The sequence below is a fragment of the Falco peregrinus genome, chromosome 11 (genome assembly GCF_023634155.1).
Source record: "Falco peregrinus isolate bFalPer1 chromosome 11, bFalPer1.pri, whole genome shotgun sequence".
Taxonomy (NCBI): Eukaryota; Metazoa; Chordata; class Aves; order Falconiformes; family Falconidae; genus Falco; species Falco peregrinus.
In genome coordinates this window covers 33,102,358-33,116,889 of record NC_073731.1, presented here as the reverse complement: position 1 = coordinate 33,116,889, position 14,532 = coordinate 33,102,358, and the positions used below count along the sequence as shown (strand labels likewise).

At 41.0% G+C, this 14,532-nt stretch overlaps 1 protein-coding gene across 6 annotated transcripts in view; it reads right to left on the bottom strand.

The window, feature by feature from the left end:
• The window catches only part of TTBK1 (tau tubulin kinase 1), a 122,895-nt gene that overhangs the window by 94,451 nt on the left and 13,912 nt on the right, over positions 1–14,532 (bottom strand). For 4 of the 6 annotated variants that reach the window (XM_055816016.1, XM_055816017.1, XM_055816018.1 and 1 more), the window contains 2 exons: positions 10,041–10,199; positions 1,505–1,652 (listed from right to left, as the gene is read on the bottom strand). In XM_055816016.1, the coding sequence (XP_055671991.1) occupies positions 1,505–1,652; positions 10,041–10,199 (307 nt within the window). Of the gene's footprint in view, positions 1–1,276; positions 1,415–1,504; positions 1,653–10,040; positions 10,200–10,332; positions 11,508–14,532 lie in introns of those variants that run through there. The other 2 variants (XM_027779743.2, XM_055816019.1) reach the window with 2 other exon arrangements.

Below are 14,532 nucleotides of genomic sequence, written 5' to 3'. Positions count from 1 at the left end.
CTCCTTTGTTCTGATTCTCTTTACACAGCTTAGCTGCATCTGTTACAATGCAGTGTATTCAAAAAGGCCTTATCAGTCCTCTTAGAAGAGCTGAACTGTGGAAAACTATTTGAGTTTTGAAAAGAATTCACTGACTTTTACCTAGAGGCAATCTGTCACAAACCTTGAGTAGCCCCTGCCTCTTAAGACCTGCAACAGTCTCACCCTCTAATTCAATCCTATCTCTGGAGATTTCATATGAGGGCAGAGGTGTAGACATGGACATAAGGCCTCAAAGCTACTTCTGAAGCACGAGCCCTGGTGATAAGGATACTACTCACTGCTTCATGGGAACGGGTTTCCTCTGCCCAAGTGGGAATCCTGTGAAGAGGAACATCCCTTCAAAGGCATATTATACTAGAACATGTAAACCGTACCAGTCAACAGCTGGCCTTGCCTTCACAAGGAAATCCACGCACAATGCACTTCAGCAAAGAGCACTTCTCAGTTCCTCAAAGGCAGATTTGGAAATCACTTGTTAACATCCTCCCTTCACTGTTCCTTCAGCCACGAACAACTGCAGCAAGACTGCTCCCTTGCACCCTTTGGTGTTAAAGTGTTATCTCGTCAGCCTCTGCCGTACCGGCTGGCATCTTTCACCCTGTTCTGCTAGTTCTCTCCTGGGAATGACTGCAACTTTAAAGATCAGCACAGGAAGTTTTTACTTTTACCCTTATTTATAGTTTCATCTGAGCAAACAGAAAACAGCATCCTGGCATAAGGCAAGACCCCCTTCAGTGTTATTTTTTAAGTTGGACATCAGTCAAGGAAGGCTCCAATTTTGTGCTTCCCAATCTGTTTGAGACCTGCTTATAAGCTTTGTCAGGTTCAGCTATAGAAATCGATGGTCCCAGGGCTGACTTTCACATCCAAACCAATATAAAGCTGTGTTAGGCAAAATTAAGAATAGGCATATTATTCAAAATAACATAATTCAAAACCACTGCTCCCAAAACTAAAAGACCTAAAGTCACTTCACACTTTGCTTTCAGGACAGTCAGGTACATGAAAAATTAACTAATTGCCAGTTTCCCTATACTTCATGTTACCTATTTTTTGCACTCATCTACTAGTCAACCATTTTACTTGGAGATTCTGAAATTCTCACAGTGCTATATTCACAAACATTGTCCCACTCCTCTGGGAGGCAATCAGCTAACCTAATTTCTTAGTCAGACATGTTTGCTCTATTCCTTACTGTCTAATCAGTATCACTAGGCTGCACAGACTAACGTACCAATAGTTCAGTTTAAGGCTCCTCATTATTCTTATAGCCTGGTGGACATAAACGGTCCCTGTAGCTGGAACTCACGTAAGTAGGATGCTTTGCAGAATGCAATAACTTTCTGAGCTGAATGACGTAACATAACACCATGTATAGATGGAAAAAACATTGGCAACTTCAGATTCTAACTGTTAACGTGCGCAGTGACCTTCGGCACTTCCGAAGAGCTTTCTCCCTTACCTTGCAGCTTTTTCAGGACAGCCACTTCCATCTTGAGAACTTGCTTGGGCTGCTGGGCTGATTCCACCTTCAAGGCCACATTCTCACGGGTCAACAGATCCATCGCCTCATAGATCTCCCCAAAGCCACCACCACCAATCTTCTTCAACTAAAAAAGTACAAAGAGGTTTGATACATTGTGCGAGAGAGACAATATCAAATTGGCTCTCACAGAGTCAGGCACTAGCTTCTTTACTGCATAGGGAGAACAAACTCAGCTCCTAATCTGTACTGTGCCCAAATCCCTTCACTGCACAGCTAGGCAAAAGTCCAGCTACCCACTTGACTGTGCTACGTATAAATTCTTTGCTGTAACAACAAAGAACAAGCCTAGCAAGTGATGACATGTAATACATTTAAAAGCAAATGATAACGCCTATTACCTCAATAATGTTCTTGGCTGTTCAAGGAAAGACCCTTCAAGGAGATAGTGGAACCACTATCCAGACCACTGTAGATAAGAACTGTCATTCCCTCTCAACAAACACATCTCTGCAGTAAAACTCAACCATGGTAGTTGGAACTAGTGCTTTCAAGAAGTAAGTTAAATGAAGTTTACATCTCATTCACAAGATTGTAAATACAGAACAAAAAATCCACTGGAATATTTTACAAGGTGCTTGACCTGCTCTGTTAGTGAGGTTACTTCAATGTCATGTTTCAGAGAATTGCCAACTGCATTACTTCAAAAGATACGTACAAGCCACAAGTACAACTCCAATGTTTCTCATTCTCTCTTTCTCTTTTTTTCCTTTTTCCTTTTAAACCCCACCAAATGATCCTTTTTGTCTCTCTGAGCAAAATTGAAGACTGTTTCACAATAGAAGGATATCACTACTTGGAAATCAAAAGTTTCAATTGACATAAACTCAAAGTCTAAGTTTCAGCATATTTGTTATGCACCTACTAGAGATAGACCATCTGCCTGTTCTGGAGTAGCCACCCACTGAGAGAGCAAGACAGGATCTCCTGCCTATCCTAGAAGGTGATTCCTTGACTCTCTTTCTGCTGAGACTTGACAGCATATGCACATATAGTTATACATACGTATGTATAAGACAGACTCCTAACGTGTTGTAAGTGTCAATGTCTATGCCAGGAAAATTATTTTATATTTGTTTATGTTAGATATATTTAAAGCACACTACGTTGCCCAGGAACAAATTCAGTTTTACAGCAGAGCTAGATCAAGGCTCCTTTGATCTGCTTAGCACTTGTTCATCGAACCTAGCTGCAGCCCTTCCCTTCAGCATTTTGTGTTCCCTCTGTTCACAATTGCTCAGCAAGCCCCGAGTGCTGCTTCTTTCCAAAGGTAGCAATAACACTTCAAGAGAAAAAGTAGTCTAAATCAGGCAGACAGTGACACATATCTTACACAACATTTAATGAGGTTTAGATGATATTTTAGTGTCTTCTGCACCACGGAAGGCCTGTCCTGTGCATCTGTCCAGTTTGCCTCTCAAGGGCAGGGGTTTTTCCCGTCTTAAGATGACACAAACCATTTGCTTTTCTGGCTCTCAGGTCAAGAAAAAGAGCTCTGCATGAAGAATGTACTACCTTCTGTATTAACAGCCTGACTATTGTCTCTGAAGCTATTTCTTGATAACCCTTTGCAAGTTGCTGTCTGGAGCCATTCTTCTCCTTTTACTTGTTATTTTTCCTCACAAACTTCCACTGGGCTAAACAGGCATATTCATACAGCAAACAGCCCAATAACTAGGTCAGCACATATTATTCATAAATTATTACAGTGCAGCCCTACTTCTACTTGGAAATTCACACTAAGTGAGCTGGCTATTAAAAATCTTTCTGTCAATACAATTGTACATTCTGCATAGCAACAACATGCCAGCTAATACCTCAGGATTCAGTACACAAGATCTTCTGTTGCCTGACACACTAATAACACAGAAGGGAAAGGGCCAGTAAAAGCTGCAGAAGGCAAGAAGTTTAGTCAGGATCTGAAGGACTTTGAAGAAGATTAAAAAAGTCTCAGTGGGAAAAATGGGTAACATAACAAGCAGAAGTGAACAGTAATAAATATAACAACATATCTGGGATAGAAAAGAAACATAGGCTACCCAAACATCTCTCTGGGCTGCAAATTCAAGAAATGGATCTGAGGAGAAATATTGCTGAGCCAGCACAGTCACACACAATGATCCTTTTCCATTCACTGGCCTTAACAGAGACAGCTCCCACGCCCAACAGTTGTCAAAATGCAAACTACTACAATATAAATGGAACAGCACAGCAATATGATTATGATAGCAGCCCTATAAGGTTCTGAGAAAGGTCTAGTCATGTACAATGCACAATATCAATCACCTTGTTACTCGAGGCTCTCACTGAGTTAAGAGTAGTTCATTTCAGGATGAAGGAAATGATCAGGAGCCTGGAAAAACAGAGGACAAACTAGGACTGCTACTTCAAAAAAAAGCAAAAGAATATGCGCATCCAAGAAGCAGGTTCAGGAAGGTAGGTACAGGTATTGAGACTGCTCACCTGTGAAAACAGCCAAATTGGAGGACCCATATAAATCTACAGAGCAACAAATCCAAGATCACATAAGACCAACAGCAGAGCTTCTGCTGAATCAGAAAATTGATTTTATACACACATTACAGCCAATGGATGTACCTCACCGTCCAAGAGCTCTCAAGCTGCCTCTGCTTCCTCACATCCTTTGTCATCCTCTTATGGAAATTATTCTCTGGCATACTTTTCCCAGCACACCAGATGGTCCTATTCATCATTACCAGCGCTGCCATCCTCCTTGATTTTTCAGCAACATTCATAGGCCATCAGCAGCCATTTCCTTTTCTGTTTTGCAGAGCTAGTTGCTATATTGCAACTCAGGGTCTTGGCTGAGGTCAGGGGTTTACCACACAGGCATTTCCTCATTGCTTGGGTTCTCTGTGGGAGTTCACTGTCTAAGGTGAACTCAGCACAGCCTTCTGCTGGACATGAACGAGAGACAGGCGTATACCACTCAGGAAAATAAACCAATAATGAAACTGCTAAACACAAAGTCAAGAAAGAAAAGGGAACATCTAACAAGAATCACTTAAGTGGTAATCATGAGTCACCAGCCCATACTAAGTCTCACTGCTCTGGGAATATTATCTTCTGATCCTGTTTCCTACATTCCACTAGTCCATTTACTGTTAAGACTGGGACACAGGCTGACAACACCAGCAGGATTCAGTCTACATAAATGCATGAGCCTATATGTGAGCTGGGTGTTCAGGTTTCCATTACAGCCTGTGGAATCAGGTGAACAATTCATCTGACCAAACACAGGTATCTATTTGGACTTGCACACAGACAACAAAACTAAGCAAGCTGCATCTCAGACATGATTTCAGTCCTTTCAGCATCCCACTAATGGCCACATGACCATACAGCTCATTGCAGTGCTTCTTCCATATTCTAAGAGGTTTCACGCCACATTAGGCCCTTGGAGTAAACTGTTAACAAAAAGACCACCCTACTCGACCCCTCAGTGTGGCAGTGTCCAGTCAGGGGGTTCCAGGAAGTCCCCAAGCTGGAATTCAATCCTGTCCCTCAGGATTACCAACACAAAACAGTCATGCCCTGATGGGGAAAGCCACTCCCAAAAGCCCCTGTAGATGCATCAGTAGTTACACAGGATACAGATGGCTCCCTTTGAAGTGTCCTTTAAATATCCTGAAATATTTTGGATTTATCTTGACAAGACTCTTGCAGCACAATGCTCCAGAACCTATTAAAAAAATCACCAAATAAACCACACAGCCTTTCCATTAAGCACAAATCAGTACTCTCAAAGGCACAGTTCAATACCCAAAGGCAACACACCCCACCCTACCAGAAACAGCCTTCAATTCCAAATTTCATCTCTTATTCAGAAAGCATATAAGACACCGCTGCTCTAAACAAAGTTTGCATTCCAAGGATATTACATAAATACCAGGCTTTCCCAGAAAAAATGCTCCAGGACCAAGGCACAAGTGGTTCAGTCTTGGGATTGGTGGCAAGGTCAGGAACAAGAGTATGTGCCCTGAATCCAGAGTGAAGGACCGAACTGAGAGCCGACAACCTATGCTGAATTCAGCCAGGGTCAAGGTTGCCACCCAAAGGCTTCAAGTGCTGATAAGGTAAACAGTGACTAACTGTGACTGCTTTTTAGGAGCACTTGTATAGTCAAGCTTGCAACTCCTGCAGCCCAACTCAATGGGCTACTTGATAATGATTAGCAGGCCTCATCTGACTTAACAACAGGAAGAGTGGACCTACTTTTACCAAACTCTCAGAGTCCACTCAGCTTGCTTAGGAAGACTGGAGTTACACCGATGAAGGGAAAACCAACTTACATAAAACAGGCATGAACTGAGAAGCCAATCAAGGAGAAGTCAACTAGCCACATTCTAAATTATCTGAAGACCAGCCAAAGCCCACTTACAGCCATTCTGCACAGAGTGAGACCAAAACAGGCCCCAAGACTGACAAAGCACTTTCCTTGTGTTAAGTTCCCTCTTGGAACCGTAAATGGCCTTTGTGACCAAGACAAGGTGAAGAGTTCACAAAAGTTTGTGGGGCTTCTTCCAGCAAGGCTTACAAAACAAACAGAGGAAGGACAAGTATAACCAAAGCTTCTGTTCAAGAACCTCAGAAACCTGGAAGAAACCAATGCATAGATCACACCTGACAAAGAGTGTACACATGTACAAGAGTCCCCATTTTGTATTGAAAGCTCACAGGAGCTGCCAGCTCTGTCTTGCTAATGAGTCTCAGTTGTGAATCCCCAAAACAAAGTGTTTAGGTGAAATAAAGAGATACACCCATTCAGCTTGTAACACCTACATCTAGTTCAAAGCATACACAAGTTAAGTTTGACTTTGTTCCCTCCCCTGAACAAAGCAGTTCATTCAGAGCACATGTGGATCTAGTCACCCTCTGTGGTCTGAGCAAAAGTCACATGGTTCCAAGTACTGTTCAAATCTCATCCAGTAAAAGCATCAAAAATATCTGCAAGTAAAGAATGATGACTCAAAATAACACTTCTTCAAGTCCGAAAGGTTTGATAAAAAGCATAAACAAGCCTTGTCATGCCTTTCTCCAAAAATAAGAACAAAAATATAATTGCTGTCGGACAGCCAAACCTTACTGACTTAGAGCGACAGGAAAATGAACTATCAACAGGCTAACTGCAGAGAACTACATCTTCATTTGTCAAAACTTTGTCAGCCAGCATATAGGAGGAGGAAAGGAATTCAAGGAATACATTACACAGATCTAAAATTAGAAATTGGTTCAATACTGGAAATATGCCAGCACTAAGAACTACAAGGTTCAAGCAGATGCCCGGCCAGAGACAAGTCACAATGGGAGGACAAATTACACAAAAAACCTTCTGGCAGCTGAACCCCAGGATCACATAAATATGCCACACACCTGCCTGAGCAGGACCCATCACTCACAGCAAAGCTTGGACTGTCTGGCTTGCATCCTATGGGTTAGATTCAGAAAGGCCTACGATAAAGGAAAGCAAGCTACTACTGATGTTACTACTGTATGCTCACTTTAAGTTACACTTCCTTTTTCATCTGTCACTCGATCCTATGCTATCCATTTCCTTGGACCAACAGAGGTATTTTAATACTTTTTCCAGATTACTTTGAGCACCATACAGCTTGGATTTCTGACTGGTCCCACACCAACATCAAGCATACCTAGGAAACAGCACAAGCCTGCCTAAAGGGTATGCACTTTGTTGGCGGCAGAAATGACTGTTCAGTGAGACTCACAACACACACAACTCAGCTAGCACAAGGGCAAATTCCCACTCTGAGTAGAGCTGGGAATTAGAATTTCTCATTTACACCCTTTAGCAAGTTATATAATTTCTCTGGCCTTTCAAGTGGGGTAATGACCTCACTGTGGTATTGAAGACTACCGTCAGCCAACATTATAAAACAGGCTATTTCTGTAGTTACAAGTAGCTGTTGTTGTTGACAATATAGCTGCACATTTGTATATTTTCTAAGGCAGACTTACTGGGTAGAGCTTCTAGCACTCCCCAGTCACAGATTCATGCAACAGCAAAGTCACTAAATCCCCATTTAGTGCCTCTCTCAAGCCTAAAATTAGTTTGAAATATTCCCCTATGAACACAGCTGAGTACATTTTAGGCTTTATTTGGAAGTTTTGGTGCTTTTAAAAGTCCTGCTGTTTCCAAGATCAAAGTTACTTTGTTTAGACTGTGTTAAAAAAATACATCATTTACAGAAATTCTAGCACTCCTGTCTATGAAGGAGAAACTCAAAGACTGATGAACAGTAGGAATGGTACAAGCCAAAGCCAGCTAGGGTAAAGGAGAATGAGGAAGAATGAGTATTTGCAACTCTACAACTGAAGCCCTGGCTTAGCATCTAAATGCAGCTCTGCAAAGAATGTGAACTGATCTGACCAAAAAGTAGGCTCTGAGGAAATTTCGAGGGTCAGATAAAAGCTGCAAGCAGTATTTGCTGAGAAGTCTGTAAGCACAGAGCATGTTTCAAGTCCTGTATGTCAGTTAACCTGCACACGTATCATCCTGCCAAAACAAGTATACGTGCTTCAGCCCAGAGCTGTAAGAGCACAGCAAGACTTTCCTTCAGCTATGCCAGAAAGCTTTGGGAGGGGGATAGGGGTTGTCTCCATTTTGGTATCTAATCACAGAGAAAATTGAGATTCTCCATCTGCTCTCAGGAAGCATGGAGAATGAAGAGCAGTTTGAATTGCTTAAATATAAATTGACTATTCGGGGATAGGCCAGACAGAAAACTGAAGGCTGTGGAGAAAGCAGGAGCAAAGTGCTAGGATGAAGAGAGGCAGGCAACGGGGGAGTAACGAGAACAAAGCAAGGCAGAACTGTGCAGGGCAATAAGAGATACAGGCATAAGGCAAGGCTAATGAAAGGATAATATGTTGTCTGAAGTGGGCTGTTGGAAATAACCTATCCACAGCCTGGAACTGAAGTGAGTTCAGGGTCCTGAGTCTCTTCAGCCCTCTGCTCCTCACAGCCCACTGCAAAACTCACAAGGCAGCTCTACCATAGCTAGTTAGCGCAAACTACTTAGTGCTATTACTACAAATCACTTGTAGCTCAAGCTAGCAAGGCTTCTGCTGTGAGTTTAATGATTCAGACACTGCTTGTAATTCAAGTTAAAAATGGACACAATGGCACACATGAGATTTAATTTTTTTTCAGCTTTTTAAAAGTTCTGCTTTAAAGCAAAGCTTTAAAAGCCAGAAAACAAAAATTCGCAGAAAATACAGAATTTCAGGAAGTATGAATGGTACACGATCCTTTCACATGTTATATTCTAGTTTATTTAACTGAGGTGGTAACATAATGCTACTTCCCCCACCATCCCAGAGACCTCACTTTATGACTAAAGAGAAAGCCTTATATGTAAGAGGAACTGCATCCGCTGAACAAATCTGGTGGCAATGAAACACATGTCTAAGAGAATGAGATTCTCCCCATGTCTGTAACACAGCATTCTTGCAAGATTCTGGTCAAGCTACTGAAGTCTCAGCACACAAACTACCATTAATCACATGCTCATCTGCTGAGTGTCTAAGGCAGGACAGCCAGGTCCAATCTATAAAAGTGAGGAGCGTACCTAGATACCCATAGCGTCTAGCAGAGTGGTGCTTTTGTCATTAATATTAAGTAGTCTGTAAGAAATAATAAAAATCAAGATGTAACTAAATTTGAAACCCAATCTGTAAAAGCAAGCTAATAGTTCTCTCTTGTATCACCTGGTAAAAGCATGATTAAAATACATCTATCTATCTGTATATCTGGCAGAGACACTACAGCAATAAGAAACATGAAGAACTGAATTTAAATGGCAAACTCATGCCGTTAATGTAAATGGATAGTGAGATATGCAGCCATGCAATGAATACACAAAAGATGAAATGGCTGCTAATTCAGTGTACCCCATCCAGCTTGCACAACAGATGAGACAGTTGTCCCATGAAGAACTCAAACTCTTAACAGGATGATATCATTTTAAGAACTATCCTAATAAATTTATACAGAAGTTGTACCAACAAGCTAATTACAGAATTTCTGACTTTTGAGGTAGCTGACATTCCAGTCTTAAACATTTGCTTTTAAATTATTTTATTGTAATGCAATGTATTTATATGCATGTCTGTAGTATTCTTGTGCTACAGTAATTTGAAATCTAAGTTTCTTACTAGAAGATGACTCAGCCTGCTGCAACAGTTCAATCCTACCTAAAAATCCTTGGCAGGTTTAGTCTTCTAAAAATACCAGACAGTCAAACACTAGAGCAGTATTAACCATCTTCTTGCAGTATCTTACTAACATGTGAAACTACAGCACTCCACTGCTCCTTGCTGGAGTCCAGGATTAACTGGGCAAGTTTCTACACTACTACAGGAGGAGGAGATCTGTTTGGGCCACCAAAGGAAGCACAAAGCAGGAACTACTCACCACTTTCCAGCGATCTTTGACCACATAATTGGCCGGAAGAATGTCGACCTGTTCCCCTCCTCCACTCATGTTTGGTTCGTCCTTGATGACTGCTGCTAGGCACTGCATTTGCCAGCCAGAGAGTATTTTAGTAGCTCCCAATTTAAATGAGCCATTTATCTGGGGAAAAAAGGGGTGGGGGGAAGGAATGACAAAATTAGTACAGGTCACAGCAGAAGTACATGCTACATTTCCACAGGTTTTGCTTATGACTAAATCAGAACTGGTCTCTTAGGAAAGAAGGCAAACTCACCTTGCAAACACCTGAGCTCACTCCATGCATAAACTTGGCAGACGCAACCATGCTTCAAGTCAGCAGCACAAATTAAAAGGGTGACAATTACCGGCTATATCATGCAGGAGTCCAGTGCTCTTGGGCCTGACAGCCAACAAGTTAACGAGAATCCAATGCCAAATGCTGCAAGAGCTGTTATTGTTACCAGGCAAAAAGGTCTTGCTTTAACAGAGCAGCTGCTACATAGGCAGTTTTTATGGCTTTCACTGCACAACATCCAACACAAATCAGAAAGGTTTGCCAGGTATTGCATTCAATGAGCCTAAAAGCATCTGAATAGGGTAGAAGGGCCTTTACAGAGCCAGGATTACAGACACTATCACCATGATGAACAGCCAAGCAAAGAAGATGGGGATGGTTAGAAAGGGCTTCAGCCATGTATAAATTAGTCCTCCTCATAGCATACATACAGTGCTAAAAATGATCCAATTAAAATACAGAGAGATATCTTGCTCCTATGATGTTTGCATTCTACCTCATGCCCCTTTTTCCTGCTTTTATAGGGAGCTCCAGATAGCCTGTGCTGAAATTAATTTTGTTTTGAAGTTTCTTTGCTATAATTCTTTTATAAAAATGACTTTCAGATACACATTAACTCCACTTTCCTGGAAGAAAATTAATTGAAACAGGACTAATAGAAGATTTTCCTAATGCATTTAATCTCTTCCTGTAGGATATTTTTCTGGCTTTAGAAGTAGGCTGGATCTCTTATTACCCATGGATCTTTTACCATGCTTCCTTTGCAGTTTTATAGTCCTTCCCCCAAAATATGAAATATTTTCCTTCCTAAAAATGAGTGTTACTATAGCACTCTGACTGCAGACTTAATACAATTAACAATATAAATACAGAATTAGAAAGAAAGACTAGAGCTGGTCATTCAACCATCACACTTCTTCAGGCCCAAAACAAGGGAAAAGTTACCAATGAATTATGAGCTGAAGCAGAGAAAAGAGCTCATTCCCTAGCAATAAAAGGACTGAGAAGGAAGGATAGGAAGTGATCAGTGTGTAGTGTGCACAAGGAAGCAGCAGACAGAAGTATGTCAAAAGTGCAAGACATAGAGGATGATCAAACAAAACATGAACAAAAGATCTCAAAGAGATCTTCTCAAAAGATCTTCACAAAAGAAGACTTCATTCTAGATACAGACGATAACTACATGGAAAAAAGGAGCAGCAGACTAATGCAGTAAGAGAACTGCTGAGAAATGTTCATACAATCTGACATCTGCTAAAGGACAATCAAAATGATAGAAGAGAAATAAGAAACTGAATATTAAAGAAATTCAGAAGAAACGTGTTTCAAAATGCTCCAAATTCTCATAGAAAGAGTCTTGCATCTGTATGGGGTAGCAGCTTTTTCAGTCACCAGGTACTGAAGCAACAAACTGCAAAGCTCTCCAAGGAGAAAGTACATGCTGTGTTTGGCTGCATGTTTGTGCTCCTTCTTAACTAATGAGCAAGTCTAATGCCATTCCCAGGCTCCTTCATGCTCACCAGAACATCTGAACTGACCATCCAACCCTACCAGTGAGCTCTGCATATGCTGTGCACCCAGCCTTCCTGCACATCACTACAGACTGCATGGGAAAGAGCATCCCCACAAAAATATCTTTATGGGCTAGCTTTTCTTCTGTTATTTAAAGAAAAGTTGTATTTAAGAAAAAGAAAAGTTATATTTAAGAAAAATTATAGACTGTCCCAAACCCCCAGTATTACAAAAACATAAACGCCTCAACATTAACACACAAGTATAGAGGCAGGTATCTCCCCCCTACTCTTGAAGGTCTTTGGCATCACTTCACAAAGACAAGTGCAGCTCAGTGCAGGCTCTGGACTGCAGGGGATGCAAAGGCAACTAAAGATCCAGGACATAGGGGGGTGGTGGCAGCAACGAAGACAGGTAGAAAGAAGTTTAGGTGTTTTCCAGAGAAGTCAGCCATGCACTATTTTGCGCTTTGAAGCAAAATACCTAAAAAGTACGGTACATGATGTTTGCATTAGCATAATATAAGATTTTGGTCTAGTGACGAGTGGTGGAAAGTATTCTCAAGGAATAATTTTACAAGAGAGACAGAACATGAGGGTCTGTGAGCACACAAAGGTAGGCAAGGTAGAACTGCTTTCCCTAGTGCCCTATTCCACTTTCCTTTATCAATGTTATAATACATGCGTACAGAGATAACATGTTTGCTATTTAAAGGAGTCACATAAATCTTCACTGGCTTTGAAACACAACAAAATCCTCCTGGGCACTACCATGAATAGCAGCCATTTGGCAACACAGAATTACAGAACTAAGTTTACTCTGGTATAGCCAGAGTGATGCAGCCAAACCAAAAGGCAATTTAATTACAGCCTGAGACAAATTTCAAACTGTTTTAGAATACAGCAGCAGCACAATGCAGTGTTAACATATCAAATTTTTTTCCTGAGGTAGTACCAATACTGCAGAAACATGCTCAGGCCTATGAACCAAGGGTTTACCAGAGTAATGCTGAAGTGTTGCCTACACCCATGGCAAGACATAACGCATGTTAACTTAGTCCTCTAGAAATGTCACAAAGAAAGGGCAAAAAAAGGGATGAAGCTACCTTTGGGCAGAAAACAAGCACATTTAAATTACACTTTTAACTCATGCATTATTTTAATTCCTTCTAAATCAATAAAATATAGTAAAAATATTGTTTGACTAGCATCAAAGCCTGCAGCTGAATCAAAGCCCTGCTGGAGCTGAATTTGCTAATATAGCTACAGAAGACAGGTGGCAAAGGATGGTCAGTGGGGTAGAAGTAAGGCTCTACCATCTCTTCCCCAACACACAGCAAAGAGCATCATTTCTGCATGTTAAACATTAAGTGGAGTTAAGGGCAACTGGAGGAGAGATGGGAGGATTATGTATCTCTTGAACTCTGGTAAAGCTGTTCCTGATTCAAAGGGTGACAAAGCAGATGAACTTTGACATATCTGCATGACTTTTCGCTTTAAAATCTACAGACCACAGAATGTAAAGATACGTGATTTTGAAGATAGTCACTTCACTAGAGAAGATAAGAACTTTTAGACTGTCTTTTCCCATAGGAAATGTACAGGATGTCAAGAAATTATTGTACCCCTTTCCCATGAAGACAGACAGGCAAAAGAGCACAGCAAACCTGGATACTGTAAAACTGGCTTCCTAGAAATAGCAAGTGAAGCAGAAATGAAAGCAGCTGTGAGAAAGAAACAGTGACAACAAAAGGACCAAATCCCATCTCTTGGCCAACCTCAGCATGAAGAAGTGTGAAATCAGCTCTTGCATATTGCTGTCTCTTCCAGCCTACACCAGAGAATCTTTATAGTTTTATAAATTTAGTCTTGGCCTTTAAAAAAGGAAAACACATGCTTAAACAGGCTAATAAGCCTAACAATATATTCTGACACGCTGCTCTGCTAGCTATTCCTTCTATTTGGCATTGAGGCAGTTCGTGTCAATAGCACTTGCAGGTAAATGGTCTTATTTTTAAGGCAGCTTACAAAAATCTGATGCACTATAGCAGCAATTACTTAGCTGACATGAAAATCAAGACCCGGCAGGGAAGCATGACTGGGATAGGCAACAGGAACAAACTTAGGAGGAAAAGTCTGCAAGAATTTCAGTGCAAGGCCTGATGTTGCAATTAGTGTGGCAGAGTCTTACATCAAACGCATCTGCCTTGTTCACACGTGTGTTCATCAGGAGACAAACTAGACCAAGCAAAAGTAACTTCATACAAGTTGTTAAGCTGAAGAACTCTTCGCTGCAGATGCTAAAAGCTTACATAGATTCAAAAAGCGACTTGACAAATTCACTAAAAATAATAATAAAAAAATCAATTAAACAGTTACATACAAATATTCCATCTATACCTTAGGAAGCCTTCAATGCACAAATCACTGAAGGTGACAAGAGCATTCTGTGGAGTTATTTTATATGCTTTCCCTGCTCTTATTCTCTACCCTAGATATCCACTCTTGGCAAACTTAGGACAGGATACTGGCCTAGGTGGACCTGTAATATGACTCAGTATGGCCAGACCTGTGGTTTTGTTGTTTACGTTCAGAGGAAGTATTGTATATATGTCTCCTTAATTCCTTTAAGGAGGTCAGAGACCAAAAAATAAAGAATAAATCAGCA